We start from the raw sequence: 25324 nt of genomic DNA on the forward strand, positions 1-25324 counted from the left end.
GCCATACAGACCACTAAAATCACAATCCAAACACGAAATTCAATGGTGATCATTGGATTAATAAGCACCGAGGCAAAGGCATGGATGCAGCAATGGTACCATGCAATGACAGTATTAAAACACACAAGCACAATGGTGATGTTAAAAAACAATGTATGGATGAAGATAGACTGAAAGAGAGAGAGAGAGAAAAAAAACTTTGGCCAGCCGTGATAATACAGCAGTAACACTGAACGTGAAAACTCAGCAATTGCACTGCAGGATTGGAACGTTTTTGTGGAATTCCTTTGGTTTTGGGGTACAGTCTCCCTTTTCCTTCTCTCTCTTTTTCAGACTGGAATATGAGGGGGGCAGGGGATGGGGGGGGGGGGGGGGGGGGGGTTCTTGGCTTGGTGGCAGGGCTCTCTCACCTGGTCTCACTCCTGCCAGCACGGGCAGCGGGTGGTGTGTGAACGCCATGCGGGGGGACCTCTGGGAAGACAGGGCGTTGAAATCAAACTTCCCCGGCTTCTTAAGTGAACCAGGCGAGGACAGTCCTGGTAAAAAAAAATAAAAAATAAAAAAATAAAAAAATGGGATCAACAAAAAAAAAAAAAAAAAAAAAAAAAAAGTGGGGAGGAGAGGGAGGAAAAGAGAGGTGGTTTTAATCAAATTCTCCTTGTTTTTGACTATGCCACATTAATTATATTCTTATTAAAGGGGACTTGATTTGGGGTGATGGGATGTTTGTAATTCACTTCCACTGATTTCAAAGAGCCAATCGGAGGAGTCAAGGCCTCATTCACAAATATATGGGGGGAAAAAGGCAGTTCTTTGTGATTCATGTTGCTGCAATAACTCATTCAGATAAAGGATTCCCAGCTCCCAACTTTGAAGTAACGGGCTGGGCAGTATTTTACAACCATGTCTTCAAAAAGGAAAGAGAAAAAAAAAAAAACGGGGGAAAATAAATGAAGCCAATATCAAACTAGCCTTTGTTTGAGAGCCAAGGCACATCTGTAGCAATAATAACCTCTAACTGTGCCACTGTATGTTTTCCCTGTCTCCTTTCTCTTTCTTTGGGTTTTCTTTGTCTTTTTCAGGTGCCAGCGCCGAACGCGGCCACCGTCACAGCCGCAGTCAGCTAGTTGCGGTTTTGGCCGCTGCCAGGCCCACAGGCTGGCTGCACGAGAAGAGGCTTTCATTCAGAAATAGCACAAACTGTACAGTATGGACGCGGCAGCTGCTGAGTGCGAAAGACAAGCAGACGGACAGAGGAGACGGCGGGCGGGAGGTTTGGGGAGAGGGAGGCGACAAGCACGTGGGAGACATGAAAATATGCGAGGGAGCTAAGCGAAGAAGAGAGAGCAAAGCCGAACCTGCGAGGAAATGCAGCAGCGTTTTGTTTTTCCATGCGTTGCTCTGACGACATGTATGAAATCAGGATGTCATAAGATGTTTAAGTATGCTTATTATCTGGCGCGCACACACTCAAGCAGCACGTGTAACAGCATAAAAACAGCACCAAAAAAAACAAAAGCAAAAAAAAAACAAGACGTTTCTTGTATTGTGGGGTTTCTTCTAATCTTCATGACGACTGAGTGATATGATAATGTTTCGTCTTGAAAACTTTTTTTTTCAGGCCCTGGTTTTGTAGTCTATTTTTGTGACTGCTCCGCATCAAACACGGCATTAAATATGATTCCTCCTCCAGCTGGAGATGTGTGAAAGTGGATGGTAAGCGCGGGGGTGTGCAAAAACCTTCCCTCCTGGTGTGAAAGAGTTAAGTCTCAAGCAGGTGGGAGTGAATATGTGTGAACCATTTACTGTATGTCTTCGGCAGACATATATTTCTTTTTCTTCCCCCCCCAGCCCCCAACTGTAGCAAGAGTATGTGGGAGTATTGTGCTGTCAGATACATTCCAAGCATGAAGACAACCTCGGATCCAGCTAAACTAAGCTCCTCCCTCCTCTCTCAGTCAAGATGTATCACTTCAACATACAGGGTTGCCTTGAGATACAAAAAAAATAATAATTGTAATGTGTTTTGGAATAAGAAAACTCGCACATAATATTGTACCTTATAAAAACATACAGTAATGATAATTAAATAAAATAATTTAACAGTTTTTGGCACATTTGTGCTTCAATGAGCATTGTGTCACTCCTTCTGGTGTGTGCACTTTGGCCACATGGGGGCAGTATATTACAGACAAATGGATATATACAGGGAGACAATTCTCAGTTAGCTGCAGTTATGCAAGTCGTTTTTAGACAGGACAAAGTATATATGCCTGTGAGTATTATATTGTCTTCCTACATGTGTTGTTGCACCATTTGTGTTCAAATATTAAAGGATTATAACACCACAACACTGATGCTATTTGCTAGCCCTCTATGGCGTTTTGCATGGTTTGTTAGCATTAAGCTAAACAGACTTAACTTACGGCAAAGTTATGAGGTGGTTTTAAAAACAATGTGTAATTTGCTGTGTTTTATGTTCATTTTGACATTAAACGTCAAGTGGGAGTGGCGATAAACAGCTCAAGGCACAACTTCCCTGACATCAATTCCTATTTAGACTGGGCTTTGGCAGCATTTTGTGGCATCTTAGGGCATTTCAGAAAGAGCACGAAAAACTACGAGTAGGTGAGTTTTTCTGTGAATAGCTGGGATAGGTTTCACGTTTAATAAAAAAAAATAAAATAAAATAAAATAAAATAAAAAAATTAAAAAAAAGCCAAGAAGTGAATTTGTGAATAGGAAACACAAATCTGTGGGGGATTACTGTAGTTCTGTAGTGCGGTGACTGAGATTTGAAAGAACATTAGCAGCGTGCACGGAATGTATGTCAGTGAAGCTAACGACCAGAAATGACGACTTAACTAGTGATGGTTTGGACACAACGAAAAAAAAGGGAATGCGAGATTTGAAAGAATGTTTAGCAGCATGTATGCGTTTAGCATTGAATGAAGCTGACGAGCAGAAATCATCAGAAGGTAGGTGGGGAATCCGCTGACGACAGACATCTGGGCCCTGAAAACCCCACCACTACCATCAGGAGGATGTAAAAGAAAATGTCTCAGCACTTCAGAGACGAAGCCGTCTGCCAATCTGCTTCACATGTGCGCTTGTGCCACAACTGCACTCTCTCTCTCCTGGCAAGCTTCGGCGTTCCACTGGCAACCAATCAAGCGCTCCCCTGATGACCCTTCTGTCTCTTTGCACTAACAGGCCTGCCACCAGATGCGCCTCTGAAGCACACAGATACACTCACGTGCACGCAATTTTGAGGCAAAAAAAAAAAAAGATCTGAACAAGTCAAGGAAAGAAGGGGAATTCTAACTTGCAGGACTCCAGCCATGCATCTATGCGCCTAACGTATCACTGAAGCAGCGGGGGAAACCCACCCGCTGTTTGATTTATTTAACAATCATTTGGACCTAATATGAAATCATGGCTGTTTTGCCTGCCTACAACCCCCCCCCCCCACGGCCCCCGCCTCCCTCCATGAGCCCATGTGGAGCAGATGTCTCCGGCATCCTCACGGATCCCAAGGCTATACACACAGTCATTCGCCATCTGGGACCATGCTTCAGCTGTGCGAGTGCGTGTCTGTGCGGGGAAATCTATGGTGTGTATCTGAATGTGACAGTGTATGAATGTGTCTGATGATGTGTGTTGCTGTTTTGGTTTTTGAGAGAGGAAGGAAAGCACTGCAAGTGGACACACACTGAGGCACACCTGTCTGTGTGTGGTGCCTTTTATTTTCCCGTCTCCTATGCGAGCACATGGTGTGTGTTGTATGTGTTTACATACTCCCACCTGGACAAGAATTCCCAGATGAGATTGCATTTGGCAGTGGGTTCCGTAGGAAAATTGGATACATACTGTACCAAAATCGCACAATGTCTAGAATGCTTCTCCCTTTGTGAACCACACCCCTCAATCTCTCCTTGTTGTCTTCTCTTTTATCAGCCTAAATGATAATATTTCTTCCATGGAATTGTATTGACTTATTTTCAACAGTCTATTCTCTATCCTAATTTTGTAGCGTTTCTCTTGGCTGCAATGCTTTCAGTACGTGTATGTCAGATTTGTTTTTTTTTGTCCAATCAGATTTCAGCCTCTATCTGCTGCCATGTCAATCTAATCTGCTCCCGGGCCTTTAGAATCAGGAGTGCTGGCCGATGCAAAGAAGAAGAAGAAGAAGAAGAATCATATTTTATTGTCATGAACATGCATGCATGTAAACGAAATTTGTTCTCTGCATGTCGTGTTATGAGATAAATATTGTTTCTGATCTGCCGCAGATGATATACGTCGCACAGTTTTTGGCTAGTATTGATGTATTGGCTAGTATTGAGAATACAAAAGCACTTTCTTTTTAAAGACAACTTTCAACTTTACAGGTGCTCAATCTCAAGATCATTACAGCCACCTCCTGGGGTGGGAAAGGAGGCGTATATTTGAGGAAATACAGTAAGTGGTTTCCACATCTCTATTTTGCAGACTCATTAGGAGGTGCACAAGGCAGCATGCTGCACTATGGAGACCGAGGGGCGACGCACAGGCAAGGGAGAGACCATAGTGAGTGAGAAATCAGAAATTGATGGGAGGTGAGGCTCTGGAGCGCAAAGACATGCAGCAAGCGCTGCTGCGGCCCTCACGAGCAGTCTCTTAATTACATCGACTGCTAAGTGGAGCAGGAGCGTCGGAGCAGCCGCCGGGGCTCCGGTGATAAAACTAACCATCGCTTTTGGCTACGTCCCTCCCTAGAGTCCTTCCCGCTGTACATATTTTCAATTAGACAGAAGGGAGACTGTGATGGAGGGCGGAAGGGAGTGCAAGGAAGCAGGAGGAAGGCTTTTACACCTCTGATCCGCAGACGGTAAGCATCTTAATGAGGGATTTCAAGCCAAGGGGAGGGATGGCGAGACAGAGCGGTGGTGGCAAGGCGGGCACCTGAACACCTGCAGGGGCGGGGAGCATGGTAAGCATGGGCGTTTCGATGTGTGAACGTCTGCCTTTGGAGGAGGTGTAAAGTGGGCGAGCGGCGGAGGGGTATCTGTGTATGCACACATTATGCACGTGTGTGTGCGTGAATACACGTTAACCTGTGGAGGTCGTTTGTGTGTGTCTGCTGGTGTGTGTTTTTTTTTTTTTTTTTCCCCTGGTGACATATGTTGGTTAAAATGTCATTAGGAGGGCAGGCAGGACTTCGGAGGGAAAGCCAAGGATTTTAGGTGAGCTGTGCATGTGTGACAAAGAATGTAAAACTTCAAGTGGATAATCCTGGAAAATCCTGTCACTTCACCACATAAAATGGGGTTAAAACATACATCATCAGCAGGACATATATTCAAAATGATACTCTTTCATTTACCTTACATCCAAACAAACATTACAATATATACACAGAGAAATGTGTGTGCTTATAAATATCAAATATGTAAGGGTAATCAATGTTGTTCTAACCATGGTAAGGAAACTGCACGCCTTCGTTTTCATGTTTTATCTTCCTCTCCTGCACACTGGCCAAATGGTGCTGCACTGAAAGTGGAGAAGGGTATTGTTAACAATGAGACAGGAAAGAGAGAGAGAGAGAGAGAGAGAGAGAGAGGGAGAGACAGAGAGAGAGAGAATGAGACAGCAGATGAGGGGGGGAAAGTGGAGAGGGTTAAGAGTGAGCATTACGTTTCATGGCTTGTGATCATGAACATGTACTTATGTCATTAGAAGTCATCAAGACGGCTAGCAGCTTGACTGGATTGTGGGATGGGAGGGGCGGAACTAATGAGGAGGGTGATGTACAAAGCAGATCACAGTAGTGGTCTGGGGTTACTATCAAAACAAGGGAAACATGAATATACAGCCTTCAATAAGGCCTGTTATTCATATTCATTGGGAAATCTTCATGATGTCTTGAGCTATTTATTTTAGCGTTTATCTCCATTCTTGCAACACAAAATGGTGTACAAGTGTGTAAAAAAAAATAATAATAAGGAAATTGTAGTGGTTTATATCGACAATAAAAGTTCCTTTCTTTTGGTGGTTTTATTGGGTGACAATTTTGCTTTTTTTACATCAATTATCTACGTTTTGGCTTGAGAAAATACATCACATTTTCTAGATTAAAAAACTATCTTCATTCTGGGTGGGAAATGGAAAGTAATTGACTACGATATTGATATGATATTTAGTCAATTTTGAATTTTGGGATATTTTAAGAGTCAAGCATTCTACTGATTATCCCATCGATTAATCAGGTAATTGGATAGAATAGATTTTGCATTATACACAGTAACACGCATGTGAGGCACAGATATTATTTTTGTCCACTTGGAGTCGACATCCTCCTGTTCTACTGTAGTATCTGTGACTTTGAGTGTCTATGACTTTAAAAGGCGGGCCAGGTGTGGTGAGTGACGTGGGCAGTCAGCGAATAAGAGTGTAGAGTTGGCTCGTTAACTCTGCACGTTGAGTCACTTAGCGCGAGTTGTGTCGCCATCTGCAGCTTGTGTGTGAAATATGAAATGTGCTTACAACGTTTGTTTTCTTACTGTTCGCTCAATAAAGCGATTGAAAGTTACTAAAGATGGAGGGGTGGGGGGGGGGGAAAGTCATCAAAAATTCCAAGTAAATCAAAATGCGCTTATACATACATGTAGTATGTGAGTCTCCTAGTTATGCTTCCTCAACTTTTCACACTAGATAGCAAAGCTAATGTAGTGATTTTTATATTGGACATTAAATTCTGCATAATTTATAGTTACACAGAAAATTTACTCAAATGACTGACCTGCATACTGTACATCAATCAGCACGGGTTAAGCAAAATGCAAACTATTACACTTTTGGTATATTAAATTATGACATTTTTACTCTTTCATCTTCATCTTAGCAAAACAAATTGTAATGTTGTAATAGAACTTATTTTGGTTGATTAGATGCAACGCATTGACAGAACAGAGAACACTGAGATTGAACTCATATTAAAAAGTCAAAGTCGTCGATAAGGGTACAAATTGTCGATATTACCGATACCTGATAAAATACAACAATATTGCCCCATGAGCAATAAGAATACGATACGCGGCAGTAACGATATTTTGCGAGGGGGGCCTAGTAGAAGACTGGTGATGCTTTGCTTTGCGGGAGAGGAAGGTTTGCAGCGTGTCGAGGTGGTACCTGCATCCATGTCATTGGGCCACGCGCTGGATTGGGACGAGCTGGCAGCGGGCGAGCGTCCGGGATAGAAAACATCATCTGTTGGGCTCTCCATCTCACTGTCGTCTAACGACTTCCTCTTGGTGGAGCTGGTGAGGGGCATGGAGAGAACGTTTAGAAGCAGTGAAAAATACCTTACCGATGTGAATGTTCTGATCAAGTACCTAACAAATCTTGAATCACAACCACCAAAGTACGAGGTATGAAAACTATAAATGATACAGAAGGAACATTTAGAAAGTGGTAGCAAACACTGTGTTTGTTGTTTCCGTGCAATGCGGCATTAGTTGCGTGTCTTTGTCTGTGTTTTTTAACTACCTCCGCGGAAGGTTTGCGTACAGTTCCACCTCAGACCTAAAGTGACGGCAAATGACAAGAGGTGAGAAGAAAGGAAAGACACGTTAAAGAAAGAAAGAGGAAAAGCAGAGAATCAAATACCACTTTTACACCGCGCAGTGCCGACAACAATGGCGGAAAAGTAGGCTCTCTTGTATTTACTTTCAGTATGGAGACCATTTTTACCCAGAAACGAGAACAAAGTGAAGACTGAAGTCGAATACTGCAACATCCAAAGCTGAGGCCCAAAGTTACAGTGAGGCGGCCATGACTTATCTGCGCGATCAATGAGAGGCCAGCAGTGGTTCATTATTGGAACTTCTGCTTCTAGTACTGTGGTACCTACTGTTGCCAATGGAAAAGCAAAAATGGCGAGTCGTGTTGGTGAGTGGTTCTCAAACGGCGGTGCAGGGACTTCCGGAGGTCCGCAAGCTGTAGCTCAAGGGTGCGCAAAAATAATTTGCCATCAATGCTTATGTCATATCTTTTTTTTTTTTTTTTTTTTAAAGGCATACCTACCGTACATATGGGGACTGGCATGCCAATAAAATAAATGTAACAAAGCAATGACCACTTCCCACCCTTAGAAAAGCTCTGATATGATGGTGAGTAAAATTGTTCTTGAAGAACAAAAAGTGCATTATTAAAAGAATACATTTCTATTCTTTGGAGAACATTATTTGTTATCAGAAAATTCTTTTAGAAAATAAAGCTGTCTTATCCAGAATAAAGGTCATGAAAGCATGAGAATAAATTTGTATTTTTTAAATTCAAGTCAAGTAATTTCAAGTTTATTTGTAAAGCCCTTACTCGTAAAAGAAGGCCTTCACAGGCCCACAGTTCATCCCCTTTTCTAAACCTCCCATCCGGGCAATAAACCCCCTTCTCTTGTTAAACTTTGACTCTAATCATAATATTGTGACTTTATCTTGGAAAAATACAACTTCATTTTCCTGAGATTACAGCTTTTCATCCCGACAAAATGCGTGTTTGTTCTTATAAGGATGACAACTTTTTTTTCTTGGTCATTTTCCTCAATTCACTCAATCATTACATGGTTTATAATAACAAAAACAAAATTAAATTTGTTATCTAGAATTACAAATTTTCCTTGAAACCAGGCGACTTTTTAATAAAATAACTTCGGGGTATACATGGAAGTTATGTAGACGGTAATTGGTGCGATTATGATGTGGTTATTGGAAAAATGCATCCCATGTCGGGGTCCCTGGACCCAAAATGTTTGAGAACCCCTGGAGTAAGTTGCGTGCAGTGGAAAAGTAGCAAAAGAGGTGGACATCTAACAGAAAGAGAAGCATGTTAAGGATAAAATGCGGAGAGGAGTAAACGGTTGATGGCCCATAACGTGAAACGTGAACGACAGCCCATACATTAACTAAATTTGACATTATACAGTGGAGCCTTGAGTTACGAGTAACCCGACTTACGAGGTTTTTGACATAAGAGCCGTCCACTGCTCTTTTTTTTTGCTTTGACTTGCAAGTGCAAACTTGAGATACGAGCGCTGTGTGGTGGCAGGTGAGTCAACTCACTTCATAACAAGCAGCAGTTTGGCATAATTCAGTCATAATTAGGAAAATTCTTCAAAAAAGAGGCTTCAAGCTGTTTATTGCCACTCTCAGACACCATGTATTCAAAACCACATGGCCTTCGCTACCTTAATGCTAACATACAATTGGAAACCCCATAGGCACACGGGTTAACAATTACCATCTAAGTGGCGATGTTGTTATCCTTAAAGCAACGGATAGCTGAAAACAAACGGTGGAGCAACACACATAGACATATCAATACTCAGAGGCATGTATTCTTTTTCCTCTGCAAAGATCGACAAATATTTTTGCTGTGCCGAGAGACGAGCTGAGTCTCAAGTACAGTATATCTGTACATGTGTCTTAGAGTGCTCTCAGGTGGCCAAGGGGAGCACACCAGAATAAGCAGCACAATGTGCATTGAAGGAGAAGGGTGTGACAAAAACGGTTTAATTATTTTTAATTCTATTAAATTATGTAATTACATTATGTTTTAGAAAATATAATATTATAGAGGCGGCACGGTGGGCGACTGGTTAGCACATCTGCCTCACAGTTCTGGAGACCTGGGTTTAAATCCTGGCCCCGCTTGTGTGGAGTTTGCATGTTCTCCCCATGCCTGCGTGGGTTTTCTCCGGTTTCCTCCCATATCCCAAAAACGTGCAAGGTAGGTTCATTGAAGACTCTAAATTGCCCGTAGGTGCAAATGTGAGTGCGAATGGTTGTTTGTTTGCATGTGCCCTGCGATTGGCTGGCGATCAGTTCAGGGTGTACCCCGCCTCTCGCCCGAAGATAGCTGGGATAGGCTCCAGCACGCCCGCGACCCGCGTGTGGATAAGCGGTGCAGAAAATGGATGGATGGATGATAATATTATAGCGTGCTATTTTTCTTATTAAAAAAACATTACAACATTTTTTGAGGGGAGGCTGGAACGGATTAATGGCATTTCCATTCATTTCAGTGGGGAAAGATGATGAAGTGTTTTGATTTACACGCATGGTCAAGGAACAAATTAAACTTGTATCTCAAGGCACCGCTGTACAACAGTTTCACACTTGTGCAGTCACTGTCACATAAGAGAGAATTCTAATGGATTCGTCATTGGAATTTGGAAAGGTACTCCATGGCTATGATGGGTGGGCGGGCGTACCTGGTGGAGGGAGGGGAGGTGAGGGAGCGCCGCCCCACCGCCACCTGGTTGATGTTGTAGTAGCTGGGACTGCTGTCCAGGTCGGCCAAGGAGAAGTTCGGACCTGATGCCGTGGCAACAGGAGCTAATGAGTAAGGGGAAAAAATGAAAGATAATGAGCAAACATTAACATTTATGCAACTGCAAATTTTAGAGGTGATGGTATTGATTGTGGAGAAAACGTAGAGTGCGAGTAATTGTTCTTTTGTCCTTCTGCTAAGCAGGTCATGTTTTAATTGACATCTGTGTGTATGTGAGCCGAATTCGACAAATACAACTTCATCAAAATACATATTAGGTTTTGAAGGCATGGTCAAGGAAAAACAATTAATTTTGGTGCGTCTCCACATAAAGGTGTGATCCTTTCTTTTAAAACTGCAAGACATATTTTGACATTTTCCTTAATTTCTAAGCGAGTAAAGACTGAATATTAATCTCTTAACTCAGGCATATGCATGAGGATGGCTATGTAGGTGTATGTTGGGGTTGATCCAAATTGGAAATTGGCAGCAATCTGTTAAGTACAAATTTATTTTTTTCCTTCTTTTTATCTATTTATGTTTGTTTAAAAAAAAAAGTTATTTCTACTTACTCTGTGACACTCTGACGAGCTCAGCCACGTTCCAAACCCCTGAGGTGACAAAGCAGTCTTGGAAACTCAGGTGTCCTGTGGGGGGGTGGGGGGGGGGGGGGGGGGGTGGGATACTTTGATTAAAACATTAAAATATTCAAAAAGAAAAGTAAAGACTCTCTGAAATTTGCACACCTTTGAGACATTTACAACTATTTGGAAATCAACATAAATTTTGTTTAAATGTTATTTGAGAGGGGACGTTTACAAAAAAAAAAAAAAAAAGTGCCATAATGTGTTTGCACAAAACTGCACATCCAGTTATAACTAGGATGACTGTGTTCATGATTAACCAATCACATTCAGTCTCACATTAAAAGGGAGTCAGCACGCAACCGCCACCATTTAAAATGCTTCTGATTAACCCCTCAAAAGTTCAGATTATTCCAGTAGGCTTTTCGTGACAGTTGTTTTGCTTTCTAACAGAAGCTTGAAAGTTTTGTGCGAACAACTGCCTGGTATTTGGAACTGCTCCTAGTTCACTGTAGGAACGGTGTTCTTTTGGTGATGAGTGGTGTCGCGTTTGTGTCAAACGTAGCTTTTTGAACTATGGCCCAAAAGTTCAACCTTGGTTTTATTGGACTGTAACACACTTTCCCACATTTGAGAGAGAAAAAATAAATAAATAAAAATTGATTGAGCTGTACAGGTTATATGTAACATTAATGGAGTTTATTTTTGTGTGCGTGTGTCATTTATATGGGTCTCATTTTCTTATATCACAAAAACAGAGCATTTGAACAGGGGGTGTGTAGATTTTTACATTGACTGTGTTCGGGCTGTGTCTTGAATTCTTATGTGTTGATATGACATAGTGCAGATTAAGGATAGGTATTTCAATGAACCTAATAGAGAATGAGGGAAACTATTTGATTGGTTTTTTTTTAGTTTTTTTTTTTACTTCAAGTAGTGCATTCCATTCTGTCCCAGTTTGTTCCAAATGAGATGACTCATGTTCGTTAGTGTGTGTGTGTTTACGTTTACCATTGGGCGGTGGTTTAATGTCCGTGTCCCCCTGTTGGGTGGAGCTATCTGATTGTCCGGATTCTGCACAAAAATGGAGACACGGGAAGAAATGGTTAGTATTTATACACATTTTCTTGAATAAAAACTGTACTGTTATTAGCCAAATATCCATAAGTCTGTGATAAGCGAGGTGTGAGAGGGAACAAGCTAAATTAACAGTATGTGCTAAGTTATGGTATACATGTGTTAGTAAAGTCACACATTTTTTTTGGCTGTGACATTTTTTTGCATCCCGGAAAGCTCGCTCCCGTCTCCCTGCTGAGTGAAGGTGCAATGATTTACAGTGTGCTGTTATGCCAATAAGTATCTAACTACGCAATCATATCCCGTGCCCTAATCCTATTTAATACCTTCTTTGCTGGTAGGGATTTAGTCTGCATAAACAGAGCACCTTACGCACACACACACACACACACACTGTCGCATACGAACGCACACCCACACAAGCATGTGCACTCTGCAATCTGTTTCTTCCTCTAATTTCTGTTTCATCGCCACGGAAAACAGACTCAGGAAAACAGCTGACCACAGAAGGCTGGCTTCGCCCGCGAATTTGAGGCAGAGCGCGTTTTAGTCGCAGGAAAACTATTCCCCACGGGGGCCAACAAGCAACACTAATCTGTGTACACACGCACGTTTGCACACACCTGTTATGACTGGCCTATGAATGCAATCGGCTTCACTCACACGAGCGTTTAGCCGCAAACGGCAAGCCTTGGCAACAGTGGGACAAAATTAGGAATGGAGAAGCTGCAGGCGGAAAAAAAGGTTTTGTAACAGTCGAGGGTATCAAAAGAGAGCGTTGTCTTGTTGTTGTCCAGGTTTTTTTTTGTTTTTTTTGTCACCGCGTTCATATTCATGCATATGCAATGGTGGTAAAAGTACTCACTCTCTGGTGAAAGTAAGTTTAAGTAAAAATGTACAAATGCTGAAATGTACTTAAATACAAAAGTAAATTAAAAAAGTTTTTTTTTTAATTATGTCAGTTTTGACAACTTGGCACTACGAAAAAAAGTTTTTTTTTTTCTAAATTAACTTGCATAGTGCTCGACACTGAAAAAAAATTATTGGACACAATAATCACTGCGAGCTAAATTCTGACAGGATAATTGGGACTGAATTGAAAATAGGTCCTGCATGAGCAAAACACAACTACATAAAATATGCTAAATCATCTAATGCAGCAACTAAAAAATACATATCACATGTCTGTGTTTTTTTCTTCTTCAGATTAGACAGATAAACTGGTGTTTTTTAGGATGGCAAAAAGACAATGAACACGCCACAAATCATTCTTGGAACCGGCAACATCAAAACATTTTTTTTTTACAAGGCTACGGATGGACAATACTTCGCTTCTCCGAATCTGTTTCACCATGGTTGTTAATGCTCCCTGGTCCGAGTTCCTCCATGTCGCTGCTGTCCCTGTTGTTTTTTTACGTTCCCAAGATCTCAACCACGGTTGACTTGACCTTTTTCTATTTACACTGTTGTTTACGTGGAGATTGAAAAAAGTAAGCAGCCAATTTTGACAAAGTCAGGAGTAGAAAGTACAGATATCAGTGTAGGGAGTAAAAGTAAAAAGTCTTCAGGAAAAAAAAAAATATTCAAGTAGAATACAGATACCTGAAAAATCTATTCTCAAACCGGGACCATGCACCTGAACTTGTTTGTGTGTGAAGTGAATGCTAATGGTCATCAATCGAGCCCAACGTTGCTAGCGAGCGAGCTAGCGGAGGTGTTTATCCGCAGGCTGTAGGTGATAACAGAGCACACAGACTCCTGCCAGCAGCACTTGCCTTGCAGCCACTCTAAGCCACAGATTAGCCTAGTGAGCAGAAAAAATAACAGGCCTGTCTCGCTGCCTACGAAGCCGTCCGCAGAGAGACAGAGTGCAGAAAAGCAAAGAGATCTCCCTTTCTGCTCGCTCCTCTCATGCAGAATCCCTCACTCGTCGCCGTCGCCCCATCACGGGCCGCGTGTAATCCTGGCAGCCATCTTAGAGCTTGGCAGCCATCTTAGCATTGGCGGCAGCTCCGCATTCCAGGTAACTGACGGCACTGGCTCCCAACACACGAGGCTGCGTGCGCACCCCAGATACATTGAGCCCCTCATAGACGGACAAACACTCGAGAATAAACATACAAGTGCCAATGAAAGCTGTTGGGAAAACAACCCGACTTCACTGGCGACTTTTACCGGCGTGTAGTATTTTGCCACAGGGCTCTACAATATTGTCAACACTCCATTTCTAGCACCGTCCAAGCACTGGTCGGAAGACACAGCTGCATCTGTATACGGTGTGCACAGTTTGCCCGAGGCGCATCTGTCTAATGTGTGCGCAGTCCTAAGACCGCAATTAGCCTCTAGAATTAGCCAGCTGCGATAAAGATGTAGCTCTACATCGCTACGAGGGGGTTATCAAATTCACTGGAAAGCGAAACAGTGTTCCTACTGTTGGGCCGAGGAAATGAAACTCAGGAGGTCTGCTGACCGTTTATCACCACTCGGCCAGTTGCAGTCCATAACAGCCGCAACCAGTCTAACCTAGCGGAGAGCCCTTTATCTCGCCGCCGCAGACCCCCGGAGGTCCGGCCTCAGCATCTCGAATCAGAGCTCTGCAGGCCCCTCGGACGCCCCTCGACCTCGACTGCTAACGTCAAACCTCAGCTTCACGCGTAGTGCCTCCCAACCAGCGCAAAGTAATGCAGTGTCGCCTGAGGTCACATATGAGCCAGATATGAAAGTTGGGCTGTACCAGTGAAAGATTTGGAATGGAATCAGTGGAAAAACAATGACATAAAAGGTCGCATTTAGCAATTATGTCTTCAAACTCATACCTGACTTGACTCGGGCCGCCATCAGATTCCGACAGGATGATAACCGTGAGCAAAAATACAACAGTTTGCATAGTAGCCCTAAAACGTATTAGTACGAAATGTGTATGGGCAAATATAATAACTTTTTTTCATTAAACATGCTCTGTAGGTACATTAGTAAATAGGAAAACAATATCTTTTTTTTTGAATGAAACCGAAACTAATAAAAACAGTAAAAGTACTTATTTCTCAGAAAATGACTAGCTACTTCTCTGCTCTTCGCCACTTTACGATTTCAGAGCTGAAATGGGCTGATAACAAGCTACTTTAGTTAGCTAGCAAGTCCAGTAGTCTCGTATTTATTGCACCAACATGCCAACTCTCATAGCTGGTTGAAAATGTTCATTTTAAGACAGTTGTCACAAATAAACACCTTGAATTTGTCAATTTGTCACTCTACCCTCACTGATACATTACTAAGAATGCAATACCACTTGAGTTCCAGGCACGAGCCAATCCTATTGCAGCAGGGCGTGTCCTTCCTAGAAATCAAGTGGGATTCACAATAATGCGTCAGTGAGGCAGGGTGGGGTCGTGTCAATTATTCAGGATTACAGTGCTGTGCAAACTTGGATAAAGCATAACATACCAAACACACAACCAAAAAACTGCGGATGGAAAGTTTTGGCGCTTTTGAAACCGTGGCTTTTTAAAACTGTGGTATACCTTGAAAGCGATAACCAGCCAATGCCGACTTGACAGTGGATTAATACTGGATACTTTAAATGGGCTACCACAACCCAGACTCGAACCCCAACATTGCTAATTATTGTTTCACTCTTCAACATTGGTAGTGTAGTGCACTGTTTTCCAACCTTAATTTTGCCAAGGCACATATTTGACATTGAAGAATTTCACGGCGCACCACCAAACCAAAAATGTCAGTACACGTGATTTTTTTAAAATTTTTTTTTGTGTAAAGAAATAATAATATTTGGATCAGTTAAGTGAAATTGGCTAATAGTCTGCGGTACACCTAATGATCTGTGGTTTTGAGTCACCGGTGTGGTGGTTCCTGATGACTGGCTTTCACGGCATCATTTCCAGTTGGCCTGTGACTTACTGGCAACCAGTCCACAGTGTCGTATAATTGAGGTAGAACAACCCTGTCACGCAACTATGAGATGTCATTTCATTAAAAGTTGGATATAAATTAGGATTCCTTGTTTGTTTACTGTCTCTGCTATTTACACAATCACTAACGGAACTGCCGCTACAGGTGAGTATAATTCGTCTAAAATTGTCTTACAGCTTTGCCGCTGTGTAGTTTATGCAGGGCGGCAAGCAGACTCAATAGCGGCTCAACATTCCCAACTGGCTGGTGTAGAAGGTTCTACAAACTACTGTACCTCCCACTGTCAACGCTCACATATTTCCGTGGCTTTTCCCTTTATCAGCTCCATCTGCAGTGCATTTTCCTCCCCATCCCTTTTTGCCATGTGTGACATATGGTCGTCTCTAAGCGCTTCCATTCCTGTCGTTTTATGAGACTCAAATAACTCTGAAAGCAAGCCTATGCCTTTCCACTTGCCACGACTGGCTGCACTGCGGATCTTGAAATAAAATAAACCTGCTTTTTCCTTTTCACGTCTTTTAATAAAGCGCCAACGCCGCGACACTTAATCTATTAGCTATAGCTCAAGCTTGGCTAATCGACCTGTTGCTTTTGGCGGTGTGAGAGGTTTAAGTGAGTACGTTACGCTCGAGGCCAGCAGACATTCAGCACATTGGTGCTGAGCACAAAAATAAAGCTCTTAATTGAGGGGGGGGGGGGAAATATCCCAGATTGCATGTCACTGAAATGAGCTAGAGAAGAATTTTCCGCTACAATCTACAATTGTAATTCCCCCAAATTTATCAAAATGTCAAGGTGAAAAATTAAAAGAGAGGAATTGACACTGCTAAGATCTCAGAGCAAACCAATTTGTGAGATAATGTGGTGTGCACTTGGGGTTGGAATTGCAAATCAACTCACAATGTTATGCCAGCAATACCAATAACTTGACGACACATACAACAATTACGCAATTATTAATATACTGGAAATCAAATATCGATGGTATCCATCTTGAACTGAATGCAATAACATACTGGAGTATAATATGCACAGAATATTTGCAACCTTTTATAAGGCCACTTCACTAAATACGTAACTCACAAAGACATCATAAAAATAAAATGAGTCCAGAAATCAGTGGATAAAAAGAATAAAAATCAGGAAGATGATGCCATCACGTAAAAGTAGTTCTAAAAAAGTGTGTTTTAAGAAGTGATTTAAAAGATGCCACGGATTTTGCGTGTCTCAGCTTCACAGGCAGGCTGTTCCAAAGTCGAGGCGCACTGATGGAAAGTGCTCCATCACCTTTAGTGTTAAGCCTCAACTTTGGAACAACCAGAAGTCTTACTTTTTCACCTTCTTGTTATTTAGTGTACGTTGTGTGTCGTGTTTTCCCTTTTCAGAATGTTTGGCAGTGACATTCTTTGGGAGGGAGTATCGGCGCCATTGGACCTTCTGCGTTTGTCTACGAAGCCACATACGCGAGGAACTTTGTCCCAACGTGGAGCCGGCAAAGAATGCATGCCGGAGTAGATGTGGCGAGGGATGAGAGCCGGCGTTAAAATAAAGCAAAGTGAAGCCGAGAGAAGAATTGAACCTTACACGCCCACGGACGAACCATTCAGAGGTTAGAACACTGCAGTTGTTTGTTTACATTCAAACTCAGCTCGGAGCAAACGTGAGTGACATCATGCACGCTGTGATCGCGAGATCACAATTTCGGCAATTTTTGTCCCACCCCGAGTATGCGTTCATATCAATTTGTGTCTGCTTTTGCGTGCGTGTGTCAGTTCTGTCCATGTGACTTTCTTCCTTGTTGGAACAATTGCAACTCCCGTCTCCCCACTTCTCCGCCACCTCCTCCTTCTCTTTGCTCTTCTCCTCCCCAAAACACAGGATCACGCCGTACAGCCTTCCCAATTGGGTTTCGCTTAAGAGGTTTATCGGTATGTTGCTAAACATTCTGACCTTTTTTTAATCCTTAATGCGCTTAAAATGTTCCAAAACCTCCTAATCCCCCTAGCCATCCCACACAGATGTTCACTCCGCTCTTTTATTGGATATTATTATTATTTTTTTTTTAAAATATATATGTATTTTCTTGCATTTGCACATTTCATTCAAGTGTATCGAATACAGATGGGAATATTCCAGATTTATGTTGCTGTTACGCATAAATTTCACATTGAGCTAAGCCAGATGTGTGAATGTGAGGTATTTGGTTCAAGAAAAAAAAAATAAATAAATAAAATAAATAAATAAAAAGGTTTAATGAATAATATTAAAGACACTCTTAACAGCTAATTTTTTGTTAGTGCTACGCATACATTTGGGCTTTCGTGTGAATCTATTAGCGTACGGATGTATGCATTTGTGTGACTGTGCCACTCACAACCAGGCAAACTGTTTGGCAAGGTGGGTTGTGTGTGTGTGTGTGTGTGTGTGTAGCAGGTGTGCCAGGCTGCCTTGCGCAGCTTGCTGCCCATCTGTGCTCCCGTCTGTGTGCCGCCTGCGCCCACGCTTTGCCAACAGCTCCGCACCACAGCAAGAAGACCCAGGAGAGAGGGATGCTGAGAGATGAGGGAGGGAGGGAGGAGAAGAAAGGAGGTAGGGGGAGGAATGGAAGGAGGAGCAGAGACAGGAGGAGGAGGCGGGAGAAAGGAGGATTACAAGGATGGCAGGAAAGGGAAAGAGAAAGAAAGTGGGAGAGGGAAGGGGGTGGGGGTTAAGGGTCCAGAGAGTATACATGAACTTGCGGGGAATGGGCGGCGTGCGATGTGCGGTTGCTGAGGGGAGGTTTTACGCGGGTTGGGGGTGGATGGTGGCTGGCCGGATGCCCATACATGCGCCGCTTCTTTATCAGGAAGGATCCTGTCTGGCCCTCCCTCTCTTTAGTCGTCTTCCTCTCAGTCGACCACAATGTCGTGTCTTCATCAGCGCAGATTACTGTGGACCTCTGCGGCATTGTATTTGACAAGCCGTCACTAAAATGGGACCATTGAGAGGAGTTTTATCATATCAAGATTCAATAGACTATCATCTTAAAACTAGATTATATTCCACTGTCCAGCCATACAAATGAAGAGCAGAACTCCAAAAGTAGGAGTATGACACAACAAAATTCTAGCTTTTCTAATAAAAAAATGTGTTTTCATGTCTGGACAAAAAAGGGTTGATGATAAGTAGATATTTTTTCACCTTCACCTCCTGCTAAATAAACTAAAATGTTTATACGGTTGCCAAACCATGGCATTATCCAAGTGTCTGAATCCACTTTTTTTTGCACGAAAATGAGATTCTGAATTCGGTGTAAAATTAAGAATTGAAAAAAATTGTTGCTTGGTGTTGGAACAATGTCAGTGTTTGCTTGAATAAGAGTATATGAAAGCAGTGGGGTACTTTACAAAGTGGATACCTCTCCCATAGAAAATGTAAAAAAGAAACGCTGTTTTCCGCCATGTTGACCACATCTGGCCGAAAAGTTGGCGAGTTCATCTTTGGGCCACGCTGCACTTTTGAAGCGACTTCTGTTGACATCACGCAGGTATTATATTCCAGCCCAAAAAGTCTTCATTTGCAAACACCGAGTGTGCTGCATGTTTGCGTGCGTCGAAGTGCGCGTGCGTGCGTGTGTGTCTATGGCTTGGGGCCCCAGCACAGTTCATGACCCAGCTCAACAGAGTGTGAAAGTCCCCCCGCCGAGCTGATACTGATATAACTGTCCCCTAAGTGGTGTTGACACCAGCATTATTACCCTGTCAACCTCCATATCGACTCAGCTTAAAGGAGTCAACTGGGGCAGAGGCCCAAGCATGTTCAGGGCCAGTGTCTCTGCACCGTCCCGCTCCGGCCCAAATAAATACAGCTGCACAAAAGCCGGAAAGGGAAAGAGTAAGAGGAACACGGGTGGGGGGGAGGGGGGGGGGGGGGGGGGGGGGGGATACACACGTACTTTCGCTGCTACCTACACAGCGCTCGCTTGATGCAAACAACTGCGACACATGCTGAAGGTGTGGCTGCAGTGATGGATTATCTCCACCAGGTGGCAATTTCCTGGCACAGGCCAGACTCCTGGGCTAGCTCAGACTTTACTCTCTCGACTGCGGAGAGAAGCAGGCCTGCCACAGAGAGGCAAAAGGCACGAAAAAGGAAGGAGATGGTGAAGTACGGGGCTGTGAACGTTACAGAGATACGACTAGGAGCTTATCCCTGCTGCGTTTTGCGGTGCGATCGCGAGATCCAACACAGTGCGGTCAGAACACTGACGCAGTAGGAGGAAACGCGAAACATCCAAACGCCGCACATTCACGCACAACTCCGAGCCAAGTGCTTGAATGCACAAAAAGGAGTTTAAGGGTTCAAGCCTATCAGAAATGAAACCAAATGTATCGTGTGAATGTTCTGAAATCAAAATTCAAAACGCCCTTAAGGTTGCAGAGTACGTGGAAACCGAACAAAACTTTGCAACGTGTATACGTGTACTGTATGTGTTTCAAGGCAGCTCGGCAAAATATGGTTAAAATGACAGAGGGATGGTAGTTGGTTAGTGTTAATGTTTACCTCCTTTTACGCTTGCATGAGCGTTAAGAATGCTCAATGCTGGTCAGCTTTCGGCTGGCCGCAAATCTATCGGCAGCACCGCCTTACATTTCATCCATCCATCCATTTTCATGCCAGTCTGATCTGGCCAGCGCCTTCGGAATCGGTGCTGGCCGATAGACGTGCGGCTGTTATAGCAAGAGGATTTTTTCTCACACCAATCCGATTTCAAATTCGCCACAGAGGGCAATTATGTCACCATTTTTTCCAACCTCCCATTGGTCGGTCGGAGCAAAAGTAGCAAAACACAATGTACACACATGAATACATTTAACAATCAGCATATCTGCTAAGTATGATGTCTTTCATTTACATTTTGTTTGTCATGTTTTTAGATAAATATTGATTCTGAAATTCTCCAGATAATGTATGTGACGCATTTGTGTACTATTGTTTAGTATTGATGGTTTCTATAATTACATTGTGATATTAAGAGGTGGATTAAGTCAATGAAGGCCCAGGTACCAAATGTATCGTCTTCCATTGTTAAACACGACACCCAAATTATGATATTAAAGGGAGCGGGTTTTATTGTATTGAAATCTTGCACAATTTTACAATACTGTTGTAATTGTATTTTCACACTTGGGGGATGGTTAAAATGTTACAACCGTACCAGTAAAGCTAACAGAGGTTTTACAATGGCGACTGTTTGACTGGAACAGATCATTTCCATGATTTCCTTCGGCTAAATTTGTCGACCGGCGTCCTGTAGTGGATTGTGTGTTGGACCTTTTCGGCTCCTCTATAACAGCGACTCAAGAACCAGACGAGCATTTGCTGGAATGCATAAATCAGATCTCTATCTAACTCGTGTGACCATGAGAGGAGTACAAGCCAGTAGTAGGGAGTATCGGGAGTATACACGGCAGGAGAAGCTATGAAACATGACACAGACAACGAACTCAAGACAAGTGGAGGAACTGTGTACAAAGCTGTGAATCAGTGTCAAGTTTTGCAAAAACAGAGGAGGACAAGCACGAGGAGGGAAGTGGGGGAAGGCCTCTGCAGGGATTTGGATTTTTTCCTCGTTCAGCATCTCTTCCTGCTGGCCAAGAGAGAACCTTTGTTTTTTTGGGTAAGAGTCTGTTTACTTATACACACTTCTTGCCTGGCCACAACTGAAGAGTTCTTGAAGGTAAGCCCCGCCCGTGTGCCACAATTGCAGCCATCTTTGTTTCCATATGCTCATTAGCTTTCTTTCTTTGGAAGGTCAGTTTCAACAATGTTGACCATCTGCTTGCATTTCATGATATTTGTTATGTTAACAGTATTCATGTAGTTTTCTTAAGTTGCATTCCGCCCATGTGCATTTCTTCGCAAGACACATAAAAGAAAGTGAACTACGTGAACAGAGCGCCGGCGCACTCGACAGCCAAGGACACGACGATAAGAATGAGAAAACATCCTCGACGCAGTCACACACAAACACACGCGCGTACTCGCGCACACATCCACGAAGTGATACCGACGAAGGTTGCCAACTCCTCCAAAAGCTCCGCTGAGATAACGGCGATAACAAACATTCCTGCCGAAGCCAAGTATGGCTCTCACGAGCAACACTTCAATGGAAACTCGTGGCAAATGTGCCACTTTACGAACATAACAATACATCAATAAGTCAGTTGGGTGAATGCGCCGAACTGTAAAGCAGCAGACCCAATTCCGGCGGAACTTGTAAGCTATTATCTCTGGAGAAATGCAACGGAAATAATGATCATTCTGTTGGGAATGCGTCGAGTCAAAGCCTGTCTTGGATTTTTATTATTTTTAAATACAACAGTGTAATTTCAATAACTGGGTAAGCAAATATAACATCCTCAGTAGTTTAGTTGGGTTTCCATGGTGACAACATTAAAATTGGAGATTATTGCTCCCTGCTGGGCTAAACGGACACAATATGCGTGTGTCCCATTGAGAAGTAGGAACACCCCAAGTGACTCAATCCTATCAAACGATGCCAAGAGGACAGAGGGACGAGTGAAAAGGGGGAAAAAAAGGAGGATGCTCGCAGGGAGGGCAATAAAGGAGGCACAAGCCATCGTATAAGTGAAGGGAAGCTCCAGGAGAGCGGACTTGATCAATGAGATGACAAACACACAATGCCCGTGAAGCAGGGGAAAGGAGCCGGTGGAAGAAGGGTCAACTTTGACCTTTTGGCAACGTAAACCAAGGAAGCACGATGCTAGCAGGCCATCGGGAAGTCGAGGAAACTGCACAACTGAATGCATGCGAGACAGCGCGAACGAGAGTGAAGAAACACGCACGCACACACACACAGTCATGAAATCAAATTGTATGGAGCAGTCGTTAGTGGAAGCTTGACGAGGCTTGATGTGGACTTATTTTGTCAGCGTGTCTTTAAAGTGTGGTTTAGGGTTGCTACGCAGACTGGCGATTAAAGAGAGCGTCTGGCTCGTGAAGTAAACAGTTCGACCACAAAAAAAATAACACACTACGGGTGCTCAAAAGACATCGCTAATGTTCAAACGCGCGCGCGCGCAGTGAAGAGACAGCCTTTGTCCATTGTACGGCATTGCGAGGACAGATGGAGAGGCTTGTGAACGGTGAGGTCATGTGAGGGAGATGGAGCCAGGCGCAACAGCCAGCCTGAGGTCAACACACTAACACCAGTAGCCGTACCACACACACACTCACAGCTTAGCCTTTAGTCCGCTAGCTGCATGCTAACAAACAACGGGAAACACACAATACCCTTTAAACAATTGATATTTGAACACAAACGGTGCAGCAACACCATCAACTGGGATGAGCCGAGAAGAGCTGAGACGTCTGTACTGTACAGACGTCCGTGTACAGTATATCCGTTTGTCTGTCTTATACTGCCCCCATGTGGCCAAGGGGGGTAGCGGCACAATGGCCATTCAATTGATGCAAAGTGTGACAAAAACGGTTTCATTCTTTTAATTTCTATTATGTCATTACTGTAGGTTTTTCCATAAGTGTGAATGTGAGTGTGAACGGGTGTTTGTCAGTTTACACAGCGTATGCCATGTTCCCCTTTCATCATAGCAAAACTCCTCTGTGCAGCACTATGCCAAAAATAATACAAAAGAAGCAAAGGTAGTCATGGATTCAAGAAGGGCACATCCCAAGGTACGCCACATTCAAAATGAAAACTCATAGTAAGAAGAGAATGCACTGTACATCGGCAAGCTTTTCGAGCAAATGTTCACAGCCTGGATTGCTCCGAACAGCTTGGCCTGCTCACAAACAAGATATATCACCTCCACAGACAAACAGATCAACCAATCAGGATATAGATGTACAGTAAAGCGGACCACCATCTGTCCGCTGGTATAGGCGCTCATTAGGAAGCTGCGTCCCTGACGCATAAGGTCAGTCTGTGCGGCGGTGTGAGTACAAAAACAGAATAAGATGGACGGATGAAGCCTGCCTAGGATTTGGGTTGAGCTCTATGTACATATCACTTACCATTATGTATCCATCAATAGCGTTTTAAAGTTTACACAGCCAATGAAATGTAGTTAGCATTCAACTACTAAGTACAAATGTAGAATTATTTCCAGTTAGGTGCTAACATCCAGTCTATAGATGCAGTTGGATATATTTGTGTAACAGGTGAGGTAATGTTTTTTTTTTTTTTTAGATCTCGGTTCACATATCTGGGTCCTGTTATATAGCAGATTTTTCTGTAGGCTTACCATATTTTATATATATATATATATATATCCATCCATCTCCTTTACCGCTTATCCTCATTTATTCTTTTTCTTTAGTATGTATGTATGAATGTGTTAAAGTCCCTAAATGTCACATCCTAAATAGTCATGCAGGTAATTTGATCATTTACTCGACTCACAAAATTTTACCTTTTTTTGTTTTGTTTACGTTTATTAATAAACTGCTATCCATCCTGTGTTTTCTCTTAGATGAGTAATACAGATTGGCGAGAAGGGAGCAGGTCACTGCCGGGTTCTTGCCAAACTGCAGCAGTCTTTTTTTTCCTGGAGTTTGGTTGACATTCAAATCCTGCAGTTATAACAAAGTGCTCTACATAATGAAATTTGAAAACAAAACATAAAAGTTATGTAAAAAAAAAATGTATGTTCTAATTTAAAAAAAATATCCATCCCCCGCAGCGCCTACTCTGTGTCTTGGATCAAACTGTCACAGACCTTATGTTGGCTGCCTGTTGGTGGTGTCAAGGTGTCACACATTTAATGTGTACGAGTTTCCATACTCACTAATGGCCTTCAAAGCCGGTCTGTTCCTTTTCCTCATCCATCAACTGATCTTGCTATGATCACAGATTCATATGAATGCACATGATTTTTATTTCTATAAAGATCACATTGGCCCCATCGCATCCCGCCGCTTAGCTAGTAAGCCCATCCTGCTTAACGTCTCCACACTAATTCTAAATCTAATTCACCTCCTTACCAAAATCACCCCACACATCATCCCCGCGGCTAAGCTACAAACACACTCCATATCTGTCTGGACACGTGGTCACTGGAGCCTCGACCTATGACCTTTATCACTTACATTAATTGTACTCCCCCGACACCGCACCATAAACAAAAACAAAAAAACACCTATGGGACTTTATTATCCTCGTTTTAAAATGCGCCAAAGGCATTAAACAGACATACGGGCTTTTAACCAGACTATATAGAGCTATGAAACAGAGTGCGCTGCATGTATGCACCGGCAACCGTTGTATATGAGCAGACCTGATCCCCTGTTATCCAAGCGGTGATGTAATGGCTGATGCAGCCACCATAATATGTTACATAACCTCATAAACGGCTTAAGTACCCTTAGGTTGACGGGGTTCATTTGAGGCATGAATGGCTACT

General features: G+C 42.9%; 1 protein-coding gene across 12 annotated transcripts in view; it reads right to left on the reverse strand.

The window, feature by feature from the left end:
* Window positions 1-25324, reverse strand: part of LOC133477130 (nuclear factor 1 X-type-like) — a 178787-nt gene that overhangs the window by 21865 nt on the left and 131598 nt on the right. For 5 of the 12 annotated variants that reach the window (XM_061771524.1, XM_061771523.1, XM_061771516.1 and 2 more), the window contains 8 exons: window positions 11904-11966; window positions 10881-10955; window positions 10250-10373; window positions 7528-7563; window positions 7374-7418; window positions 7171-7298; window positions 5458-5532; window positions 411-536 (listed from right to left, as the gene is read on the reverse strand). In XM_061771524.1, coding sequence (XP_061627508.1) covers window positions 411-536; window positions 5458-5532; window positions 7171-7298; window positions 7374-7418; window positions 7528-7563; window positions 10250-10373; window positions 10881-10955; window positions 11904-11966 — 672 coding nt within the window. The remainder of the gene's footprint in view (window positions 1-410; window positions 537-5457; window positions 5533-7170; window positions 7299-7373; window positions 7419-7527; window positions 7564-10249; window positions 10374-10880; window positions 10956-11903; window positions 11967-25324) is intronic. The other 7 variants (XM_061771526.1, XM_061771525.1, XM_061771527.1 and 4 more) reach the window with 3 other exon arrangements.

The sequence above is a fragment of the Phyllopteryx taeniolatus genome, chromosome 4 (assembly GCF_024500385.1).
Source record: "Phyllopteryx taeniolatus isolate TA_2022b chromosome 4, UOR_Ptae_1.2, whole genome shotgun sequence".
Classification (NCBI taxonomy): domain Eukaryota; kingdom Metazoa; phylum Chordata; class Actinopteri; order Syngnathiformes; family Syngnathidae; genus Phyllopteryx; species Phyllopteryx taeniolatus.